Genomic DNA, 24,940 nt, shown 5'->3' on the forward strand with positions numbered 1-24,940 from the left:
GCTGGTGGTGGAGGGGATCCCTATTACCTGTAAAGAGCTTTGAGTCGATTAATATTATTATTAAACATATCTTAATGGTTTTTGCCAAACTAAGCACTTCAGGGGAGTAAGCTCTCCTGAGGGCATGGGTATCTGTTGGCACACAGTAGGTGCAGTTTCAGGCTCTCTCTTCTCACATGAATGCTTTGTCTCATTCCTGCTGGGTGTTTGGTTTCTCTCTGTGTCTTGGCAGATATCGACGAGTGTGTGCTGTTCAAGGAAGAGATCTGTAAAGAAGGCCACTGTGTGAATACACAGCCTGGGTATGAGTGTTACTGTCAGCAAGGCTTCTACTACGACAGTAACCTGCTGGAGTGCATTGGTAATTCAGTTCTCTCTATTGTGGTGTCTGTCTGAGCTTTAGTTAGAGGTAGGTGAGATGCAGCTGGTAGTTCTACCCAAAGCCACAAGAGGGCGCATAGAGGTCATCTTAAAAGGGAACTGCAAAGCTATTTTTACATTTTGGGGTTATGATGCTTCAGCAATGATGAATGCATGTCAAACCACAATGAAACTACCAAGTACACGAGAAGGTGTACAAGCTCCAGTTTACATCCAAAAAGAGACAAAGTTTCGCAGTATGTGTAATGCCATATTGCTGTCATCGCCTGCGCTTCAGAGCGAGGCAACAAAACTTCTATTGACGCAAACACAGCCCTATTAACAGTGTAAACATTCTTTAGACCAAGTGAATTTCGCTACAATATTAGCAGTAAAATATTTTCATCAAACTGGCGCATACAAGCAGACACATTTTTTAGGTACTTTTAAGCATTGGAATAAAAGAGCAACCTGCTGACTAACTAAAACACACTCATAATAATTAACATTGTTAGGAGACCATGTTTCTCATTTGCTTACAGTGACTAGTGAGCAGGAAGGGCCACTTTCATGCCACAATTCGTTTGAACTCTCGCTTTCGTCCCTGGCCCCGACCAGCGGTTTTTCAACATGGTACCAAACAGTGCCCTTACCTCAAAGAGGCTCGAGAGAGAGAAAACTGTTTCAAACATCACCCACTCTCAGCAGTCTAGAGGCAGTTTCCACCTTTATACGTCTTACTGATCATATAAGGGGAGCTGCAGTCCTAACGTCTCACAGCAGTTTACCAAATCTCGTAACGCAATCAATTCATTGACGTTTTAGAAAAAAAGACAAATTCCAAATTAAGTCTACAATCATAAACTTTGTGAAAGTACTGTAAGGTTGCCATGTTGTCGAGATTTCATGAGAGTTGCGACTTGAAGCAGCCCTTCCTGCTCACTAGTCCCTGTGATGACTAATGTACCGAGATGTACGAGGGAATAAGTACAGGTTGAGCAGCAGACATTTCACTGCAGAAATGTTCCAGCGTGATCTGCAGGCAGAGTTAACCGGTGAGCAGTATTTGTCAGTGAAACCGTCTGGAAAAGGAGAGCAGTATTTCTACTGGATTAGAAGAGCTGGATTCACAAGCCTGCTTGTTTACAGGATCACAGGGCCGCTTCACCTCACCGGAAGTCCTGCTGCCTCGTTCTGAATCGCAGAAACATGGCGCTGAGCAGACCTGGAAATGATGAAAACAGGAGGTTTTACAAGTTACTGTGCACAATTTACTTTCACCGTAGTTTGAAATGCACTCATCACTGCCGACTTTTTCTAATCTCAAAATTTAAAAATGGCGTTGCAGCTCCCCTGTAACTTGGAAAGTTCTGACAGCAGAGGCCCGGTTGAGGGCTTGAATTCAAGGGAACTCCTTGGGCACCAGGTCTGAACCATCCGATTGCTTTTTTGTTTGTCTCACTACACACACTAGAAAGAAACAGCCAAAACAGAAATGAGAAAAAAAAACAACTAACAACATTCCGTTTTCTTTCTTCGAAAGTCAGTTTGGCAAGTTGTAGCACGTGTGGAGTGCCGCAGTTTTTTTTCCCAGGGCTTGTCCTCGTCTCCTCCTTCGGATACAAACATTGAGACTCATAGACAGATCCTGCGGGAGGCTTTATAAAATCAGGTGTCCTGGCACGGTTTTCTTAGCCCTCCAGAATAAAACCCCAAATTGGGAAAACAAAATTAAAGAAAGAGGAATATTTTTCCAGATTTTGGAGCAGACATCGAGTTTGCCCTGTAAATCACAGGAGCATTGCAGAAGAAACGTTTGCTGTTTAAGCCACTAAATGGTTCTGATAGAATTAAGACGGAGACGAGTTCCCTTCATCGATTGCAATCAAAAAGAGGACAGATCAAATCAAACACGTCTCACGCAAGGGCAGTCGTTTTGCACAGTCTACCTCAGTGGCAGCTGATCAGCTCAGCCAGTAAGAGTATCATCCCATCATCCTGAGCTTGTTGGTTGCTGGTTTATCCAACTCTGACTGCCTGCTCCCAAGCACAGGCTCCTGTCTGCCTGAGCACCCCCAGAGCTGGGCTGAGGTATCCCCCACTTTCCGTAGCGCAGCTGATTTCCAGTCAGCGACTGAAGAGTGAAACCCGAACCAGAGAGCACAAGTGGAAGCTGTGTGGGAACGCATTTAAAAGCGAAAACAGGGGGCCCTTCTTTACACAGAGGGCGGTGGGAGTGTGGGACAAGCTGCCCAGCCCTGTGGTTGAAGCCTCTACCCTGGCATCTCTCAAGACACAGCTGGGTGAGATCCTCCAGTCAGGAGAGAAGGCCCTTCTTTACAAAGAGGGAGGTGGGGGTGTGAAACAAGCTACCCAGCTGTGTGATTGAAGCCGATAACCTGGCTTATTTCAAGAAACAGCTGGAAGAGATCCTCCAGTCAGGACAGGAAGCACTCTTCTTTACACAGAGGGTGGCGGGAGTGTGGAACGCGCTGCTCAGCCATGTGGTTGAAGCTGAACGTCTTTCAAGAAACAGCTGGATGACATCCTCAGAAAAATGAACAACTCCCTACCACACAGGTCACAACAGCCAAATCGTTAACTAGTTAACTAGGTGAACAGTTAATTAGGTGAACTTTTGATCCTGAAAAGGAAAATAGCTTTTATTTGTCTTTTTTCTTTGCCTTCCGGGCATTCCTCGAAGGCAATGCAGTTTGTAGCTCAGCTATTATCCGGTCTCGGTCTCCATACCTGGAAATGATAGTAACTGGGAAAGCAGGGGAGAGCGTTGAGAAGTCCAGTCAGAGAGACGGATAACAAGCCTTTCTTCTTGTCTTGTCGTCTGAGCGTCTGGGGCGATCATGCAGGAGACGAAGATTTTATTTTTTCTCTTCTGCCTTCGTTGCGTAAACCAACGGGTACAGCTGGCACTGTGCTGGGGACTCTCGCAAATTAAAGGGCTTTTCCGGCCATTCTTCCATCTGCTAACGGCTCTATCCAATTCAGGGTCACTGGGGAGCCAGAGTCTATCCCAGCAGGCGACAGGCACAAGGCAGGGTACACCCTGGATAGGATGCCAGTCCATCACAGGACGCACACAGACACAGACACACACTCAGACCAGGACCAGTTTTCCCAAAGCCGCTTAACCCCCCAGCCAGGATGTCTTTGCACTATAGGAGGAAACTCATGCAAACTTAGGAAGAACATGCAAACTCCACCCAGACAGCACCCCAGTCCGCAAGGCCGCCATGCCATCCACTCCGCCCAGCTAGATGGCTTTTGAAATGGCAAAATGTTTGGCCATGTCGTTTTTTGTTTGTATGATTAAAAGCTGTGTCGAAGATCTCTTTTTGAACACCTATGTGCTGTATATGAGCAAGGTTAGGCTAGCTGAAAAAAACAAAACACTGGTGGTGGGCACTCCTCTCAAACATCACTTAAAAGCCCACCATCGTTTACTAAGCTGGGGGGTCACGGGTAGCCTGAGATGCAGGCCTGCCCCCAGTTGACGAGAGTTGGGTCTTCCCTGCTGCGGTGCTGCGATGAAGAGGGGGAGCTTGCCCTGATCGGGCGCTGTTCTGTGCCACCAGACGTGGACGAGTGCCACGACGAGTCGCTGTGTGCCAACGGGGCCTGCGTCAACACTAGGGGCTCCTTCTTCTGCACCTGCACCCCCCCCTGGGCCTCCGACTCGTCCAAGAAGAAGTGTGTGATGCCCGCGGTCGTAGGTACGTGGCAAGGTGAAGTCCTGTTCTGAAGGGCATCTGACCAGTCCTGGCCGGTACACTGCAGCAGCGCGGCGCGGCTCTTCGAGATTTAGAAAGTGTCAGAAAGATGCTTATTCCTCGTCAGGGCCACAGCACCTTAGAGGCTGTCCCAGAAGCACAGGGCACAAAGTAAGACCACCCCCTGGACGGGACACCAGTCCACCACTGGACACACACACACACACACACACACACACACACACACACACACACACCCTGGACGGGACAGCAGTCCATCACTGGACACAGACACACACCCACACACCCCCTGGATGGGATGCCAGTCCATCACTGGACACGTGTACACACACCCACGCACCCTGGACGGGACGCCAGTCCATCACGGGAGACGCGTACACACACCCACACACCCTGGACGGGACGCCAGTCCATCACAGGACACGCACACACACCTTGGACATGCCAGTCCCATCACAGGACACACACACACCCTGAACATGCCAGTCCATCACTGGACACGCACACACACCCTGGACGGGACAGCAGTCCATCACTGGACACGCACACACACCCACACACCCCCTGAAAGGGGGATGCCAGTCCATCACTGGACACGCACACACCCTGGACATGCCAGTCCCATCACAGGACACGCACACACACCCACACACCCCCTGGACGGGACAGCAGTCCATCACTGGACACGCACACACACACCCACACACCCCCTGGACGGGACAGCAGTCCATCACCGGACACACCCACACACCCACACACCCCCTGGTCGGGACAGCAGTCCATCACCGGACACACACACACACACACCCACACACCCCCTGGACGGGACAGCAGTCCATCACCGGACACACACACACACCCTGGACATGCCAGTCCCATCACAGGACACGCACACGCACATGCACCCACACAACCCCTGGACGGGACAGCAGTCCATCACTGGACACGCAAACACACCTACACACCCCTTGGATGGGACAGCAGTCCATCACCGTACACACACACACACACACACACACCCCCTGGATGGGACAGCAGTCCATCACCGGACACGCACACACACCGTGGACATGCCAGTTCCATCACAGGACACACACACCCTGGACGGGATAGCAGTCCCATCACAGGATACACACACACTCACATCCCATGGACGGGACAGCAGTCCCATCACAGGACACACACACACCCTGGACGATACACCAGTCCATCACTAGACACACACACACCCCCTGGACGGGACACCAGTCCATCGCTGGACACACTTTGGGAAGTGAGTTTGGGAAGCTCCGTTCTGTGTTGTGTGCTGTTGTCTGGAGGCGATCCCCCCCCCCACCCCCGCCTAACACGGCAGGGTGCCGTTGCAGATGTGGACGAATGCCAGGACCCGGCCAACTGCAAGAACGGGCGTTGCCTGAACACCCTGGGGTCCTACTACTGCATCTGCTCCCTGCCCTGGACCCTGGCCACCGACCGCAACAGCTGCATCCCCCCCGAGGAGCAGGGTGGTGAGTAAGGGCGTACCCATCTTCATATTCGAAGGACTGCCCCCCAACCCTGACCCCACCCCGACCCCTTCAGCGCGATTTTAAGCCGGCGGGTGTTGCTTAAAATGGAAAGGGACCTGTTGAAAACCGCCGCAAGACGGGACCTCCTCCTCCTCCCTTGGCCTTCATCTCCAGTCTCCCTGGGATCTTATTCTATTACGCCTGCTGGCTTGTAGAGCAGCAGCAAAGATCCGTCGGTCTTTAGCCAGTTTTTCTATGGTATCCCAGCTATGGCTCACAGCCTGCAGGTTCTCCTTCCACAGATCTCCGCCAGGTGGTTCGGGGTCTTCCTCGCTGGCGTCTTCCCCCTTCAGGGGTCCAGCGCAGGGCAGTCTTAGTGATGGAGTTCTCCCTTCTCGCGATCCGTCTCCCGCGTCTTCTCTTCCCGACGGTGGCCGTACTCTCTTGATGGCATGGGGGGGCTAGCCGTTCTTCCGGAAGAGGCGTAGGATCCTTCGCAAACCTTTGGGATGAAATGTTGATAGCTGATTCAGATCTCCTTTCACCATGCTCTAGTGTTCTGAGCCATACAGAAGAGTTAGGGTTAGACACAGCTCTGGGATAGCTTCAGCAGGGTGCGAGTACTATATTGGGGTGACTTCCAAACAGTGTGAAGCATCCTAAAGACATTTCCAGCTTGATTTAGTCTATTCTGGATGTCCTTCTCCCTGGGTCTGTTTCGGGACGAACCAAGCGCTGACGATCTGAAATCTGTGCCTTTCCTGAACGTGGTTTTCCACTGATCGCGGCTCCTGGTTTAGTAGCAGAGCTCACCCAGAGCCCCAGATCAGAGGGCGAACAGGGGTAAATTAATCCCTTAAACTACTGTAGGTACATGTTAGACCAGTCAGCCCCTTACAGCATAGACATTGCATATAACATACAATGATAAGCAAGTGTGAGGCACTTACTGTGGTTTTTCTTTTTTTAAGAACAAAAGAGGCCCAAATTAGGGAATTTAGGAACTGTAGAAACTTCTAATTGTTAAATATGTTCACTGATATTTAAATACGCACAGCAGTGAGCACCTCGCAGCTCTTCAGTCCCGGGTTCATTCTGTTCCGGACTGGGGCATCTTCCGTGTGGAGTTTGCATGTTCTTTTTTTTGGTGTTCCGTTGTTGGCTCGTCTTCCAATGGCATGTCTGGGTCTTTAAAATGTCCTAATGTGCTTGGGCGTGTGTGCATACCCTTTAAGAACTGATGGCCCGTCCAGGGATAGGCGTTGAGTCACTGCGACTCTTACCAGGAATAAGCAGATTTCACATAATGGGTAGACACCTTTTTGAATGTGTTTCTGGCCATGTACTGTTACTCTGGTATATTTTTTAATTGGTTTCAGCAAGGCTGTGATAAGAGCATAAAAAAGCTACAAATAAGAGGGGGCCAGGGTGTTCGTTTTAGTGACTTGGCCTGGTGCGTGTTCCAGACTCCCACTCCTCTTAGTGTAAAGGCTCCTGCCCCCTGTTCTCACTTTAAAGTGCACTGCTCTGTTGTTTCCGACTTGTGCCCTTGTTCTTCCTGCCTGGCCCCGTGATGAGCCAGGCAGAAATCGATCGTCGCGATCCTGCAAAAGATTCGGGGCGTCAGACAAGCAGAGGATCTCCTCAGTCGGGCTGACAGAGGGAGGTCACCCGTCAGCCAATAGTTATTAACAGCAAGATGAAAACAAGAGGGACAGGAGACCTCGAATTGCGCTGTCCCCGGTTTTGGCAGGTTCCGTTCAATTTCAAGCGATCCCTGTCTGATTGAAAGAGGCGAAAGGGGTTCTTTGAAAATATGAATATTGGTACGACCCCTGTGCTTGAATAATCCATGATGGGCGATTTACGAGGGAGGGCCGGGGAGGGGGGGAAGATCTAAGCTGGGGCAGTTCAGTCAGAGCAGAAGGATGAGATGATAACTGTCTCCCGAACGTTACAGGTAAGTGTGACTGACGCACACAGCTCAGCCGTGTCCCAACCACGAGGCAAATTCCGAATGTTGTCTGTAGTGTTGAGAGAAACAGGTTTCCACATCAAGAGCAGGGATCATACATTCCTCAGTCTTCCTTCCTTCCATAGTTCACACATATGGAAACTACAGTACATTACCTGCTACCATACGGATGGAATGACCGAGATAAAAACATCGAATTCACACGTGAAAAAACATTGCAATGCAGAAAATGCACTTCATTGGTAGAACATGCATCCTGCACAGTGCCCAGATACTGGAAATCTGAATGCAATCTAAAATCCGTCTTTTGACGTTGTGGGAGTAACGTCAGTATACATTGAAATATAATGACAGATGTCTGAGATATAATGATATGCGTTTTAAAAATGCATATTTGTTGATGGTCATTAAAAATTTGTTAAATGTGTTCCAGTATGTGTTTTGGCCACTATTTGTATTGCAGGATGCAAACCGGATACCTCTTATTGATCTTTACACTGGCAAATGTTGCGCTTTTACCACAATTTTACCATACTCCTGCTGTGGATTCTAGGGGGTCTCTACTCTGTTTTCACTTGCTTACTATAGTACTGGCCCCCAGGAAATGATGATGGGAAAGCCGCAGAACTGTCACAACACAATGATCAGTTTACCAAGATATCTCTCGTCTGTCTTGAGAGAGATTGTCAGCATATACACATCTTTATCTGTCAGTTCTAAGTAGGCTAGGAGACTCTCGATAGCAGGTATCCTTGAAAATCAGATAGACAGAGGCCCCCTGACACTGTGTCTATCACAGAAGATAAGGAAAAGGCTTTATAGTGCTGTTTTTTGAAACCTGACACCAGTTCGGGCACTGTGGCTCAGGATCTGCACCTGTGGCTGGAAGGTTGCCAGTTCAGATCCCGCGGCCGGCAGAGGAATCCTACTCCATTGAGCAAGGAGCAAGGCCCTTCACCCCAACTGCTCCAGGGGCGCCGTATAAATGGCTGACCCTGTGCTCTGACCCCCAGCTTCTCTCTCCCTGTCTGTGTGTCTTATGGAGAGCAAGTTGGGGTCTGTTAAAAGACACATTCCTAATGCAAGACATTGTATATGGCCAATAAAGTGATCTATCTCTTGAGTTTGGACTTCAACCCTGCAGAGTGCAAAATCGTTGCGCAGAAAAGCACAGGTTTTGAGTAACTCAAAACGCACAGATTGTGACATGTGAGCAGTCTAGGAGTCTAGGAGACTAGGTGTGTATCAGGTGTTATACAGTATGTGGTCATGCTGCATCCATCTGCATCTGCATCCATCAAACCCCCAGAAATCAAAGAGCCTGTTGGTTTCTCTGTCCTTTTTATGACGTCACTTCGAGTCTCAGCATCAGCTCCCCCAAACTGCCTCCACCCAACGAGACCGCTCCGTCTTTCCACCCTGCACCGCCTGCTGTCATCAGCGCGATCAGTTGCCTGACTAACCAGCCGATCAGGGAGTCTGTGCTCGAGTGTTGTGCGCGCACATGCCTGTGTGGCGCGAGGAAGGGTTGTGTTTCAAACCCCTCCTTTGATTTCGCCCTGGGGGGCGAAACACATGCCTCTTTTGCTACCCCCCCACCCCTCTTCCACGTCCCCCATGGCCGGGGGGGGGGGGAGCTGGGGTTCAACCCAGGCGAGGCGGTCCTGCTTTTGCCTGTCCATGCCGCTTGTTGGGGCGAGACAGTGGGGAGAGAGAGAGAGAGACACCTGTGCGATGTACCAGGATTGTTTTTGCCTTGTGTAATCCCCATGTCTGTGGTGATCCCTTGCAGATGTGAATGAATGTCAGGACCCATCCTATTGTAAGAATGGAGTGTGTATCAATACGCCTGGTTCCTATCACTGCATCTGCACTCAGCCCTTCACCTTCAGCGCTGCGCTCAAACAGTGCGTCTATGACGGTGGGTATCAAACGCTGCTGAGCAACTTTAGCGTGAGGGCTAGCTGCTGCCAGGGTGGGAGTGGCGCTGGCCAGGCTGGGCCACGTACTGACTGCAGGAGGGGGGGGGGGTGCCCCCATTAGTGACGGGCCCAGGGGGTCGGGGCCGACCCTCGGCACAACAGAGCCTCCTTCAGGCCGCCGACTGGCCAGTAGGAAGCCATCAGCGTGGCGTCGCGTGCGTCCGGGAGGAGGTCGTCACCGGGAATCGAGATTGCGGGTTTCTCCCCCTCCCTTTCCCAATTCCCCAATCCCAAATTTCGGACGGGCTGCAGCTGCTTTTTGTGCGCCGTGTGCTTGTTCAGTTCTCAGGGAGGCAGGCGGTAAAACTTGAGTTTCGCCACTCGGAAGAGCGACATTTCATAGCTTGACAGAATCGCGGAAAGGAGGAAAGCGCAGTAAAACTCTGGAAAATCAACACCCCCCCATGAATATTTCCTGTGATTATAATAAGAATTGCTTACACTTATATAGCGCCTTTCTGGAGGCTCCACTCAGAGCTCTTTACAGGTCATGGGGATCCCCTCCACCACCAGCAGGGTGCAGCCCCACCTGGATGAGGCGCCAGTCTGCTCCCCACACACCAGCTCTCAGTGGGGAGGAGAGCAGAGTGATGGAGCCAGTTCAGAGAGGGGGGTTATTAGGAGGCCATGATGGGTAAAGGCCAGGGGGGAATTTGGCCAGGACACCGGGGTATCCGGGGCTACTTTTTTCGAGAAACGCCCTGGGGTTTTTAATGACCCCAGAGAGTCAGCACCTCGGTTTAGTGTCTCCATCTCTATAATGGGGCATTAGGACCCACATAGACCACAGGGTGAGCGCCCACTACTGGTCCCACTAACACCTCTTCCAGCAGCAACCTTGGTTTTTCCCAGGAGTCTCCCCTCCAGGTACTTGCCAGGCTCACTCCTGATGAGCTTCAGAAGTTTGCCAGATGTGAATTGCAGGGTGACATGGCTGCTGCTTGGTGTTCATGTGTGTGCAGTGCTGTCCAGTCCTTGTCACTTGTCAGGCTTGCTCCCACTGTGGAAGTGGGGTGGGGTGGAGGGGGTTGGAGCGCTGCAGGGTCAGCTGGCATTTGCCACAGTAACCAGCCACCCCTCTACGAGCCTGTCACACTGTACCGGTTACCATGGGAAGTGCAGTCCACCAGGAAACCTGCATCACCTGCAGGGTGATTTGCATCAACAGCCGCACCAGGTGGTGCAGAATGTCTAAGGTTTGCTGGGAAAGGGGTACAGAGGTGACCTCTATGACTGAGTCTGCTCTACGAGTGTCGCTCGAAGCCCCTCAATTTTATAATTCCCCCATCTCCTGTCTTGTACTTCCTCGGATTCCTGACAGCGGTTTGTTTTCTACCATGTCTTTTGGATCACCCCCTGCTCTGGTTTCTCTCTACACTAGTATCTCAGCTTAGACCCCGGCTTGCTGTACAGACTGTTTGTGCTTCGCTACAGTGTCCGTACCAGCTTTGACCACAGCCAGTTTCTGACCACAGACTCTGGATTTCTGTTTCGCCTGCTTTCCCTTGCTTGTGTCCATCTGGTATACCTGTCCCCTGCTCTTGGGTTCATTTTCCCAAAAAAATGGGCAGCAGCTTTGTTCCTGTGCGAGCGGAGCTTTCCTCCGTTTTCACTGTGGTTTTACCATGCTTTACTGCACTGCAATCCACCTTTACCATGGTACACCAGCAAACAAGTATAGAATCGACCCCCACCGAAGAACCCGTCGAGCATGCGTGTTTCTCAGCCTCCAAGCTGTTATCTCATCACGGAAAAGCCTCTGCTCGGATGCAGAGGGCAGAGGTGTGCGGGTTCGAACCCGTCCGACGCTGGCTAACTAATTTCCGACTGGAACACGAGATCTCCTATGCAACTGGGAACAAAGGGATGTCAGCCCCCATAATCTGGAATTCTGGGTGTCCGTCCTCCAGCTGACATGAAAGCCCTAAAGGAGAGGGTGTCTTGGTGTTGCCGTATCAAAATCAATATTGATATTGATATTCACCTGCTTTGATAGACATGACGAGGGTCAGCAGACACTGTAGCACATTATATATTATACAGCATATTATAGCATTGACTTTAATATTTGCAATGCTGTACTTCAGTGTTTTCACAGAATCTATACCATCGCATATTTAACCTCTAGTGTATCGCAAGCCTTATACTTTTGATTTCTCAGGAATTTCAAAGCGTTTATTACAAATACTAAAGGTTAGAACCTGTAAAAACTAAACTTGGGTCACGTAAATATCTGAAGTTAGAAGGAGAGGTAAAAGAAGGTAAGTTCTTGTTCAAAAGCCTTTGGTCATAAAACTGCATATGATTCACTGAAAGGGAATTCAGAACCCTGTACTCTACAGTATCTCTGGGCTTATGAAAACATGACTGCGATATCTACAATCCCCCATGAATATCTTTATATACTCTTTGGGGAATTAAAACCAAGGGGTTTTCTGATATTGTCTTAACTTTTTTGGCAAAATTATTTTACACCATCCATGTCTGTTACAATACTGTAGCAGTCCACCCCCTAGGCACTGCACTGCCCCTTGACCTTTCCCCTTTCACCTTTAGCCAGGCTAGCTCCCTCCTCTTCCTCGTCCTTCTTAAAGGGATGGAAAGTGGGGAAGGACCTTCTCTTCCTTCAATTCCTCATGTCTCTGTCTCTCTCTCTCTCGCACCTGATCTCCCGCTCTGTGGTCGGCTCGCCCGCTTGTGATCTTCCTGGGCAGGAAAGCTGAGAGAGCCTGGATCTGCTATTCCTGCCTGGCACTTCTGCACGCGCGGGCGCAGCTGGGATCAGTGCCCTGCGGCTTAATTCATTTAACAGCTTTTAATAACCCCCCTCCTGCCAGGCGCTTGACGCTGCTACGCTGCTTTCCGTTGAAGCGCCTTGTTCTCCTGCATCTGGAGGTGGATGAGCTCTGAAAAGATGTTACCCGGCAACCGTTGGTGGTGATGGCCTCGCAAAACGATTAACCGCGTACAGGCGCTCGCCCCGCTGCCCGTTAATAACATGACACGCATCCCTTTTTCTGAGTGGTGAACCGGGTTCAAAGTTTGTATTCTTTTCAACTAGACTCAGAGTAAGCCGAAAAAAACAAAGAAAATATCAGAGTGAATAGTGTAGGATACTCTATTACGCAGTACGAAAGGGCGGCACAATATAATATAATAGGAATATGATATTGCATAATATAAATTACTATAAAAAGTAATAACATAGGATACTGTTGTATACTATAGCATGTATTTATGTCTAAAATAATGTTGTTAATGATGTAATGCAAAGTTATAAACAATGTTGCATAACTTGATGTTTTGAGTTAGGACTGTCATGATTCAGGCTGTGGTCAGCACTATGATGTTGTTATTCATTCCAGTTGACAGCAGAACCTGGTTAATATTTCATCACGGTCTCGCCGTTAATGCTTCTAAGTTAGCGCTCCTTATAAGTAGGCCTGTCGGGACCGCATTTCCCAGAATCCTCTGGGGGCAGTAAGGCGCTGCTCTCCGTCACCTGATTGGTCGCCCAAAGACAATGGATCAGATGACTTTTTAAACAGATGACTGTTTAAAAAAAGCAGTTAGCAGAAGTTACCTGGCTCAGGCCTTGGTGCAGACAGGGGTTCCGCCCTCAGCCTCTCAAGACAGTAGGCATCCATTCACACGGACTGACACAGGACGCCTCTGCTTCCTGGTTTTTGAACCGTTACCTGACCAGTTGTCTTCCTGCAACTGGTCAGGTGACTTGAGAGCAGCAGCTCACTCCCCCAGAGGGTTCTGGGGAATGTGGTCCTGACAGGACTGTTCTCTCATAGTAGTTGTAAATTCCATTTGAAATCCCTGATTGAAAGTGTTGTCCTGTAGTCTATATTCCAAATTTTAGAGTTTATAAAAACACTATATTAGGCAATACTACAGTATAGAATATATACTGGTCTGATGTTTGTATCTGGTGGACTTGTGAAGAGGCTGTATATTAGTTGAATGTACAGGGTAGTCAGAAAAATGCTCTGTTGACTGAATTATAAATTTGTATTTTGTGTAGACAGTGTACTCCGAATATTCATGTTGGGTACACCATTCTGCTTCTAGAAAACCCCTAATATCATCTCGGCTTACCTTCAGCATTGTGGCATTACTGATTCTAGTCGGTTAATACCTACCCAAAGCGATTCATCTCTCATCTCCTCCACTTAAATTGATTTTCTGGAATGGTTTTAGCGCTTGTGCTCAATGGCCAAGTTCAGTTCCCCCCAAAAAAGATGTGAGTTAAAGAGGAACATTTTACTCTTCTCGTTCAAAGCTGAGATACAATAATAAGACCACATCATCAGCTCCTTAACATCTGTATATCTCATAAAATTAAAACACCCTGGAGATGCTTCTTAACAATATTATGACCCTTTGTATCTCAGCAGAGTGTTGTTATTACAGTTTGTAAAACTGTTACATCTTTTTTGTAAATTTCTAGCAAAAGATGAAGTGACCAGTTTACTGTTGACCTGAAAATATATATTTATAGGTTCTATATATATATATAGATCTATAATTAAAAATGTTTTCTGGTCACATGTGCTGGTATCTTAGGGATTTACATGGTAATGAAATGTGCACACAGAAAGTGTCGTTACGGAGCTCCTGTTAGGAGTCTGAGCAGTACCGTTCAATGTGAAGGAGAGGCGACAATCCTGCAGGCAGGTTTCAAGTTAAATACACAGTAGCTGTCAGTAGCAAGACTAGGAATAATACAAAACAGGAGTGTGTTCATCAGTGGAGTTCTTGTAACCATGCATCCATTTTCTAACTGCTCCATCCAATTCAGGATCACGTGGGAGCCGGAGTCTATCCCAGAATGCAATGGGCACAAGGCTGGATACACCTTGGACTGGACACCAGTCCATCACAGGGCACACACACACTCACACCAGGTCCAGTTTTCCCAGAAGCCAGTTACATCGACCAGTACGTCTTTGGACTGTGGGAGGAAACTGGAGCACCCAGAGAAAACCCATGCCAACGGGGGGGAACATGCAAACTCCACACAGATAGCACCCCAAGTCCAGACCTGAACCCAGGGCCCCAGCGCTGTAAGGCAGTAACACCTGCCACTGCACCTCCATACCCTCCCTTTCTGGGTACTGTTAACTGAAAATAGCAGCAAAGATGTGGGAAGAGGTCAAATAAGTCGATCTAAAGAACTATTACACCACAGGCAGAGGTGATGATGAGCACCAGTGATCCCCTATGGGTTGGAACAGGCCTGGCCAGAAGGACTTCTGAGCCTATGTAGGGCTCAGGGACAAAGTCCAAATGGACAGACGCAGTAGAGTGCTTGTTGGAAGAAATAATTGACCGGACTACTTTAATAAACATCAGACCCTAGATTGGGGTATATTAAGGAAAGCAGTGAAATTGTCTTCACATTGAAGGTTTTCGTAAGGGAGATCAGTAGGTCGCTTACTGTATCCACTAGCAACTCGATGAGCTCGGCAGGCCAGCTCTCTGTCTCTCATTTATAACCTCTTTATGTTTCCATGAACTGGGGGAAACGCCTAACTTAGCGCGTGTCATTTAACCTCACAGTTTAACACCATGGAAAGAGAGCACCCCTCTACATTCCAATCTGACTTGGCCGTGACTGTTTTCGGTATCAAAAACCAAGAATACTTATTGCATGCTCAAAAACTGCATGAGTGAGGCTGCAGTATTTGCGAAGACGAAGGTCAGCATTGGGTGAATAGGGTGGATAGTCTGTTGACTTCAGGATCTGTTGTTCCAGTGGAATGTGTGGATTTTGTCGGCTATAAGGATCCGATCCCCAAATTGTCGGTTCGCCTGTTCCCCCCCAAAAAATGCTCTCATTCCTGGTGAAAGTCCCGGATGCCTAGGGCTTACGGCAGGCCGATACACCGATACCCCATACCGATGTACCACACACAAGCACACAGGGATAAATTCAGAGACGCCAGGTCTTTGGAAGGTGGGAGAAAGAGGAAGCAACCAGTTTGACTGTAATGGGCCTCAGCGCGCCTGAACCAGTTCCAGCAGTGACATCACATCTAGCAGTGACATCACATCACCCCCCCGCAATGTAGGCCATGTGGAAGATGTAGAACTCTCTCGTGGTGGAGGAGTTATCCCCTGTCCAGGGAGGGGCGCTGTGCTGTGAGCGATCAGGATTGAATCCCAATAGCAGGGGCAAGAACACGTGCACTCTTCACAAGAACATGGGACAGACCGTGCAGACTCCACCCAGAAGGTATATCACTCCCAAATCAAACTCGGGACCCAGAAGCGATGAGGCAGTAAGCATTAATTCCCATGTGACAGTTTACTATTTAGAAATACGTCTACCATTTATCTGCATCGTGAAAACAAGAATGCAGGGCTGATTTTTAAGCATTTTTTTTCAATTCCTTAAGCCTAGCACAACAACACTTCCACACACTCCACCATTATTGAATTCCAGTGCGTTCCAGCAGTCTTTGGAGGGGTGCAGAAGGTAATTCGGGTACTTAAATAGATGCCTGCCTGCTCTCTCAGGGTGTTCTCTCCGGCTTCTGAACAGTGCTGTTCTCCTACATCTTCTGTATGCAAGTACTGTTGCAGCAGCTAAAAATGTCACCAGGTTTATCAAACAGGTATATGCGTGTGGATTTGCACACCAATCCTACACACTTGATTCAAATCCGAATGAAGGTCCCTATAGAAAGTCCAAGGCAGTATGCCGTACAAATCTAGCTAAAACGAATCAATGTCAGGTGTTAAAGGTCGTAGTGATGCAATCTCAGGAGATTTGAAATCCCTCTATTAATACAGAACATACCAGAGCACAAGAGCCCCGTTGGCCCTGTTTGGTTTCTCGCACGCGCCTGCTGGCTTCTGGGTGATTCGTCAATACAGGAATGTGCCGCAAACAGGTCAGAGATGACACCGCAGAGCGGACCTGTTCGGCTCGTCTCGCCAGCCTGGCCGCTGTACCGGACCGATCCAGAGGTCAAGAGCTGCCTCCGTCAGCAAAGGCTGGGCAGCAGGATCTGGGAGGGGAGGCGGGTGAGGGGGCTTGTTTCAGAGCTGATCCTGAAGGAGTCCGGGGTTCGAGAACGGATTCAGTGACGCCATCTGGCCTGGCCTGCTCCTCAGAGACGCGTTTTGAATAATAACAACACCAATATAGCACTTTACAGGTCATGGGGATCCCCCTCCACCACCAGCAGTGCGCAGCCCCACCTGGATGAGGCGCCAGTCCGCTCCCCACACCCCAGCTCTCAGTGGGGAGGAGAGCAGAGTGATGGAGCCAGTTCAGAGATGGGGGTTATTAGGAGGCCATGATGGGTAAAGGCCAGGGGGAAATTTGGCCAGGACACTGGGGTAACACCCCTACTCTTCTCGAGAAACACCCTGGGATTTTTAATCCGCACAGAGAGTCAGGACCTCAGTTTTACGTCTCATCCGGAGGACGGCGCCTTTTTACAATATAGTGTCCCCGTCATTATACTGGGGCATTAGGACCCACATAGACCGCAGGGTGAGCGCACCCTGCTGGCCCCACTAACACCTCTTCCAGCAGCAGCCTCAGCTTTCCCAGGAGTCTCCCTTCCAGGTACAGGCCAGGCTCACACCTGCTGAGTCTCCAGTGGGGCTGCCGGTGAAGCTAAGCAGGTGTTCAAGTTGACAAGCCGCCCCCAGAACACGCAGTAGCTCTTGACGCGAGCGTTCTTCCGCAGCGAGGGCATTCTGGGAAGGCGCTCCCAGACCTGTAAGGCGTCTCTGTGTCTCTTTCTCTCTCTCTCCCTCTCGTCCTCCACCAGACCGCACTGCTGCCCACAAGGACGTGTGCTTCCTGCAGGTGGACGAGGACCTGATCTGCAGCATGCCCCAGAACCGCCTGCGGGTCACCTACTCCGAGTGCTGCTGCCACTACGGCCGGGGCTGGGGTCCCGAGTGCCGCACCTGCCCCCAACGCAATTCAGGTACCCCCATCTGCTGCACCTTCGCCATGGTAGAGTTTCCAAGTACAGCAGACTCCCCCAGCAACCCAGGGTGCAGTCAAGCTATCACGATTCCCTGCCCTGCTGCTAGGGCTAGGGCTAGGGCTAAGGTTAGGGTTAGGATGAGGGTAACCTAACCTAGGCCCTGTGACACTAAACAAGCAGGCTTGTGAATTCAGCTCTTCTAAATCAGTAGAAATACTGCTCTTTTCTCCCAGGCGGTTTCAATGGCAAATACTGCTCACTGGTTAACCCTGCCTGCGGATCTCGCCGGAACATTTCTGCGGTGAAATGTCTGCTGCACAACCTGTACTTATTCGCTCGTACATCTCAGTGCATTAGTCATCACAGGGACTAGTGAGCAGGAAGGGCTGCTTCATGTCACAATTTGTGCAAACCCTCGACAACACGGAGACTCTCCAGCATTTTCCCAAAAGTATTTTGTGCCTAATTCGGAATGTTGTCAAATTTTGCGATACCGTCAGTGGATTTATTTTTGTCACCGAGATCCAATACCCGGTCTGAGAAATTGGGACTACGGTTCCCATTTTAAAAAAAAAATTATATATTTTTAAATTGTTACCGTATTGTTCGTAAGAAATGCGTACAGGCAGGCTAGAACTGTTACCCTGTGTTGCAAAATCAGTGCCGGTTCAAATCATGGATTCATGACCGGTCACCATCGTCAATGTGGTCCCCAGCACACATCGCATGATCGGAAAGCTGCTTGGTGTACCCGGGGGTGCAGTTTTCTGGTTTGCGCCCCCTCGCTCCCAGCATGCCTTTCTGTGTCTACGAATGTGCGAAGCCCGGACGATTCGTTTGCAAGGCGGACAGGGGGGCCAACCATCTCCCTTTCTGTCCTGGCCAGTTATCTTCAACCGGCTGTGCGAGCTGCACCTGGACACCGAGTCGGACGGGGAAGGCGAGTTCCTGGCTGCGTTCTCCAACTACAAGCCCGGTGAGCTGGCGCCGTCGGCCCCAGACGCCTCTGGGCTTGGTTACTGCACAGAACTGGGCGAACGGCCTGGGTGCTCCTGGATTCTGGGTCTCATCAAGTTAAATCCCTCTAAAGCAGGGCTCTCCAGTCCTAGATCCCGCAGGGCCTTCTGGTTTTTATTTCAACCTGACTAGTCAATTAAAGAGTTATTTTTTAATATAGTATATATTATAGTATAGTAAATTGTAGTTTATTATAGTATAGTTAATACATATAGTCTTTTACTTCGTATGAAGTCAAGACATTGACTGTGTTAAAGGTACGAGAGAGTTCGGGACACCAGGGTCAGAATTGTACCTAGGTAGCATATTGCTATGTGGTCCCTCCCCCTAACTCTTGTTCTCATTTACTTGTGTCTTCCTGCCACCCCTCCCTTGCTCCATCTCATGTGCCCCTTTCTCCCTTCCCATCATCCCCCCCTCGTGCTGTGCCCCTTCCCATCATCCCTCTCTCCTCTCTGTTCCTATACGTCTCCCTCCTTTCTCCCCTCCCATCATCCCCCCTTGTGCCCTTTCCCATCGTCCCTTTCTCTCTCTCCACCGCCTGTTTCTCTTTGTCTCCTCCTCCTCCTCTGTCCCTCTCTCCCAGAAGGAGACAGTTCAGAAGAGGACTCGGACGAGTGCAGCTGTGCCAACGGGCGTTGCGTGCGCTCCTACCTGGGCACCATGTGTGAGTGCAACCCTGGCTTCAGGCTCGACCACACCAGGATGCGCTGCATCGGTAGGTACCCTACAGAACACCACCTCCAAACTCCTCTCTCCTTCCTCCCTTCCCATCATTCCCCCTCTTTCTGCGTCCTTTCCCATCATCCATCTCTCTTCTTCCTTCCTCCCTTCCCATCATTCCCCCTCTTGCTGCGTCCTTTCCCATCATCCATCTCTCTTCCTCCTTCCTCCCTTTCCATCATTCCCCCCCTTGCTGCGTCTTTTCCCATCAGCCATCTCTCTCTCCTCTCTTTTGGCTGTAGTGATGGCAGAACAGTGCTCCAGCATTTAAGAGACCTTCCACTGAAACAGGGGTCAGAGATCAGGGAGAGCAACTGGGCTGGATCCCCCACCACCCCAGGCTCTTCCAACACAAACAGCTGCTTAGTTTTGGATAAGTTTTGGACCAAAAAATGAACTTCCTTCCTGTTATTGTCCCAGATACCGAAATTTACTTTGCAGGCAGAATCAACAAAGCACGCAATACATTTAACACCACATGAACCCATTACCTAATAAGAGACATGCATTAGGAGATAAAATATAAATATAAATAAAATATGCAATGATTTTTTTTCTCCAAATAAAGCAGGTTAATGGCTGTGGGAATAAAAGATAACCTAGTTGTACTGCACTTGAATCGAAGTGGTCTAAATTGATAGATCTGGATGGAAGGTTTCGTGTAGTTCGAATTGATCTCTGCTGTGCAAGGTGATGACGGGCGGTGATTGTACTGGTCTTCTGCGCTGCTTGTTTCTGCCTTCTGTAGCTGTTTTGCACCAGCGATGGTGCTGGTCTTCACAGTCCTGCTCAGTCTGTTTTTACTGTGTTGCGTGTATTCAAGCTACCAAACCAGGCCCCCCCGCAGTGACTGTCGGGACGGGTTCAGTGGGGGCTCTGTAGGATAAAGTCAGGGTTGTGGGGACACACATTTTCCCTGACACGTGTTCTCCCCCCCCCCTCTATCTCTCTCTCTCTCCTCCCCCCAGACATCGATGAGTGCGCGGAGCTGAGCGCGCGGGCCTACCCCTGCCAGAACGGCCGCTGCGTCAACGTCCCGGGCTCCTACAAGTGCCTGTGCAAGCAGGGCTTCAGCCATGCCGCCAAGCCCAACGTCTGCGTGCGCCGCGGCCGGGCTCCCTAGCGCCCCCCGCTGGGCGCCTGCGCTCTCTCTCCCCCTCGCCCCCCCCGTCTCTCTCTGTCTCCATTCTCCCCAGCTCCCCTCTGCCTTCCCCCCACCCTTTCCCCCCCCCCCTCGAGGCTCGTCCAGCTCGCGGGTCTCCCAGCAGGTCATTGTCCTTCTGCTTCCAGTCATTTCCCAGCATTCCTGTGGCAGGGTGCCTCTGGGGCCCTGCCGAGACAAGGAGGAGGGGAGAGGTCACGGGCGACACAGATTCCCGGCTATCGTCGTGTCGGGGAGGGGGTGGGACCAGGGCAGAGACGCCGAAAAGCCCGCACACAGATTGTAGCATCCGCCCCAGGTACCTTATTTAAAATGGCCGACTCCCAGAAGGCACTGCCACCCGGCGTCCTGATTGGCCGCCCGTCCAGAAGGAGCCGTCAGCGGGGCGAGTCGACTCACACGTCCCCGCAATCCTGACTGAACTTGAGGCCTCTTCCTAAGGGGCTATTCTCCTATCGTCGCTTGGACGAGTGAAGCAAAACCGTCTAGACGCAGCGCAGACGTCTTGTACGACAGACACCAAAAACATGAATAAAACGCATTTCCCGGCCACGTCCGCCAACGCCAGGTGGCGGGACTCACGCTTTCCATTCAGTGCTTCCGTTGGCGGATTTCTCTTTCTGCTCGAGCTGAGAGACGCTGATAAAAGAGGGGGGCACCCCCCCCTCCCCCCCACAGTTCCCCCCCCTCCAAGACCAGTGCAGAGACTGAAACAAAGACCCCCAATAAAAAGGGCTGCTGATTTTCTTTCCCTTGGCAGAATAAGTTTGTTCCCCCCCCGCCTTGTGACCTTAAAACATCGAGGACCAAGATTGTTCCTTCGTGTGCCGGATGTTACCCGTAGGTGCCTTGTCTCGAAAGACTCTGAAATCCCGGGCCCCTAAGTTTCGGGAGATCCGCGCAGCTCCGGGGGCTCGGACCGACTTTTCAGATCGGCGGCGGCGGCGTCCCCCCCCCCCTCCCAGTACTGATGGACTGAAATCGCCCGATTCCTTCAAAACCCGGCCGCCGCGAGCACAGAGGTAAAAACGAACACAGCAGGTCCGGGCAGGTCGTAGCGCTGTCTCACTTTGAGACAAGAGCTGCCCTTTCCTGACTACCTGGTAAAAAAAATTGGACTGGAAGCTCGACTCCAGAGATGATGGTCCAGGTAAAAGAGAGAATTCCAAGTTTTCAGGAATTCTGGCGCGGGACGAGGGTCACAGGATGTCCTGACAGTTGGTCTACTAAGTCATCTTGAATCGCCTGTTTTATCGTCTCTCAACTGGGCGACACTTGTAAGTTAATCAAGGAAGCAGGTCACCGGTTTAATTAAAGGGAACTCGAGTCTAGCTGGAGGGATGCTGTATCTTCACTTTTGTTTTTTGGTGCCAAATGATCTTTTAAGTGCTTTATTTAAAAAAGAAATCACCTATTAAAAGGATCTTGGTTCAAGTGAACATGGTTTTTCGCCATCGCTGGATTCCAAGCAGTGAATTGGTGAAACTCTTCAGGACCGGGGATGAAGACCTGGCTTTAAGGCAAGACGTGTGATTTCACCTGAGACAAGAGCCCTCAAAAACCAAAAGAAATTTATTATACTTTACTAGCACTTAAAGAATGCCAGGGCGCTTGATAATTCAACACGTTGTTTCCTGTCTTTGGTACAACGAGAGTCACCCTTTGGGAACTGTGACCTCATGCTCACAGAGGCATCAGAAGTATGTGGACTTTGTGATTCTTACTTTCTGACAGATATGCATAGTTTTGAAAACCACTGAATTACTTATTTTCAGTTGGTTTTGTAACCTTTTTTTTTATTTCCAATAACTGATCCATGAAAAAAAAATGTGTTGCAGTATTTAATCAGTTGAGCACAGGTGTCATGCTTTTTTAAAATATGAATTTCTTTCAGTCTGAGGTCAGCTTTGTAATACTTATTTCTCTCCTCTCAAACCACCCTGCAGTGGATTGCTGTAAAAGGCATTTTGGGGCAGTTGCTCTTTACACTGCAGTGCAGACATCCTAGACACAATCAGGAGTTCCAATGCGCAACACGAGCACCAACATTTCACTTAGAATAGGGGTGTCAGGACCTGCTCTAATTATTTAAAACAGGATAATGACAGTGCTCCTAACGAGGCTCGGAGGTGTACCAACGTCTACTGTAACCAACAGTGAAAGATCTTAAGAAACGAAAAAACCCTTTATTAGTTCAATGAAGTCCATAATGAGGTTAATGGATTGACTTACTGAGCTTGGACCATAAGATAAATAGATAAGATAAGATAGATAAGACTTTATTGATCCTGAAGGGAAATTGATGTGTTACAGCAGCCCAAGACAATCAAAAACAGACATCAGAATAGAGGAAAAATTATACAAAATAAATATAAAATAAATACATAGGTGTGTGGAAAATATGATGATCAAAGTCACTGTAAAAACAATAGAATATGTGCAAAGGTTTATACAGATTGATTGTCCAAAAATTACAATGGAACAACATGCTGTCCATAGACGAGCAAATGAAGGGCTAACAGTCCTAGCCTAGTCCTAGGGCAGCTTTATACACCCTGACAGCCGCCGGGAGGAAAGATCTGTGGAAACGTTCCCTTGAACACCGTAGCTGGAGAATCCATGCATAAAAGCAGAACACACCACACTCTCCAGGAACCAGCTTTGAGACTCAGTTGTGTTTTCAGTTATTCTAGCAATTTGGGATGTTATCCATGCAAGTGCACTCTGGTGAGGCTTCTAAACCTTTAATTTACTGTACATTGCAGTCGAGTCTTTGAATACTCAAGGTGAACTATACAGTACATATGCAGCCAATAGGAAGTATTGCAGTAGCTGTTCAATTGCATGAATCAACCAGGCCTAATTGACAGGCAATCCCTCATCATTAACATTTTTTTGCTCTTCTCTGCAGATCATGATAAAAGGCTGCTTTTTTGTACTGCAGGGTACAGATCCTTTGTAATCCACTGTAAGCTAAAAAAAATCGTGTTTAATTGCCCCTAACGGTAACAGATCCGGACTGTTTCCACACCAAGTTGGAAAAGTACTCAGCAGAAAGCCTGATGGAGAATAATATCTCTAGCTTTTGAACAACAGTGCCTGTCTCCTGGGTTGTTTTAACGCACAGCATGTGAAATAAGAGTCTCGTCTTTTTTCTTACTCCTTCTACTCTAGGGGAGAAGCCATAGGCAAGATGAAAAAGATCCTGTGAAAAGATGTCATTTCTCTTCTGTGTTCTCTTGCTAGATCTGCACCTTAAAAATCTGTAAAACTTGCTTTTAAAAAAAAAAACATTGTTAGCAGCCTAAAGCTGATCTGCACCTGTCACAGACAAAGTGAAATGCTGACTTTGGAAATAAAGGGCATTTTGAATATTTTTTATGCTGCATTTCTATATGGGATTCCTACTTTTTTTTTTACTGCTCCCTCTCGTTAAATCTTCAGTCTTATTATTGACTGTTAGACTTGCACTTTTCCACGTTTTTGCCAATAAAGTGTCAAAATACAGCCCGTGTCTTCTTGCAAGAGTCTGCCGTCAGTGTGTCGCTTAAAGTAACGTAAACAGAGCTAGAAGCACAGGAAATACAGTGCAGAACCTTGGAGCTACTGCATTAGTACAAGAGAAAGGACAAACCCGCAGCCCCACTGGAGACTCAGCAGGTGTGAGCCTGGTCAGTACCTGGAGGGGAGACTCCTGGGAAAGCTGAGGCTGCTGCTGGAAGAGGTGTTAGTGGGGCCAGCAGGGGGTGCTCACCCTGCGGTCTGTGTGGGTCCTAATGCCCCAGTATAGTGACGGGGGACACTAGACTGTAAACAGGCGCCGTCCTTCAGATGAGACGTAAAACCGAGGTCCTGACTCTCTGTGGTCATTAAAAATCCCAGGGCGTTTCTCGAGAAGAGTAGGGGTGTTACCCCGGTGTCCTGGCCAAATTTCCTCCCTGGCCTTTACCCGTCATGGACTCGTAATAACCCCCCTCTCTGAACTGGCTCCATCACTCTGCTCTCCTCCCCACTGAGAGCTGGTGTGTGGGGAGCGGACTGGCGCCTCATCCGGGTGGGGCTGCACACTGCTGGGGGGTGGAGGGGGATCCCCATGACCTGGAAAGAGCTCAGAGTGGAGGGTCCCGAAAGGCGCTATAGAAGTGTAAAATGATGAAGATGATTATAAATAAGAATTAATTGGCGAACGTTAATGTTGACGTGCGGGACTCAATCTCACATCCCAATAGCCTTCAAGCTGTAGCACTGGAGCATAAGGATGCCGGCTTTTAAAATCAAGCTGGGAACGGTGAAGTGTTGAGGTGTCATCGATAGCTCACCGGGGACACCAACATCCAAGGAGTGAGCGCGTGGAATTCTTGGTGCGATACTGTGCGACTGGCTTAACCTGCTTGGTCAACGGGCAGGCCTCCCGGCCATTGGAGGCTTGAACCCCACCCAGGAGGCATCAGCCCAGGGGCACCTGCAAGGCTGGAGGAGGGCCGCCTGAGACAAATGCGG

The 24,940-nt window shown here is 49.5% G+C and overlaps 1 protein-coding gene across 1 annotated transcript in view; it reads left to right on the forward strand.

Annotated features, from left to right (window-relative positions):
- The window catches only part of LOC148815886 (latent-transforming growth factor beta-binding protein 3-like), a 48,725-nt gene extending 24,778 nt beyond the window's left edge, over positions 1-23,947 (forward strand). The window contains exons 11-18 of the mRNA XM_088904723.1: positions 233-361; positions 3,954-4,091; positions 5,477-5,617; positions 9,385-9,513; positions 17,374-17,535; positions 18,425-18,514; positions 19,142-19,273; positions 20,247-23,947. Coding sequence (XP_088760849.1) covers positions 233-361; positions 3,954-4,091; positions 5,477-5,617; positions 9,385-9,513; positions 17,374-17,535; positions 18,425-18,514; positions 19,142-19,273; positions 20,247-20,401 — 1,076 coding nt within the window. The 3' untranslated portion in view covers positions 20,402-23,947. The remainder of the gene's footprint in view (positions 1-232; positions 362-3,953; positions 4,092-5,476; positions 5,618-9,384; positions 9,514-17,373; positions 17,536-18,424; positions 18,515-19,141; positions 19,274-20,246) is intronic.
- Positions 23,948-24,940: the final 993 nt, after the last annotated feature.

The sequence above is a fragment of the Atractosteus spatula genome, chromosome 24, assembly GCF_055471065.1.
Source record: "Atractosteus spatula isolate fAtrSpa1 chromosome 24, fAtrSpa1.hap1, whole genome shotgun sequence".
NCBI classification, from domain to species: domain Eukaryota; kingdom Metazoa; phylum Chordata; class Actinopteri; order Semionotiformes; family Lepisosteidae; genus Atractosteus; species Atractosteus spatula.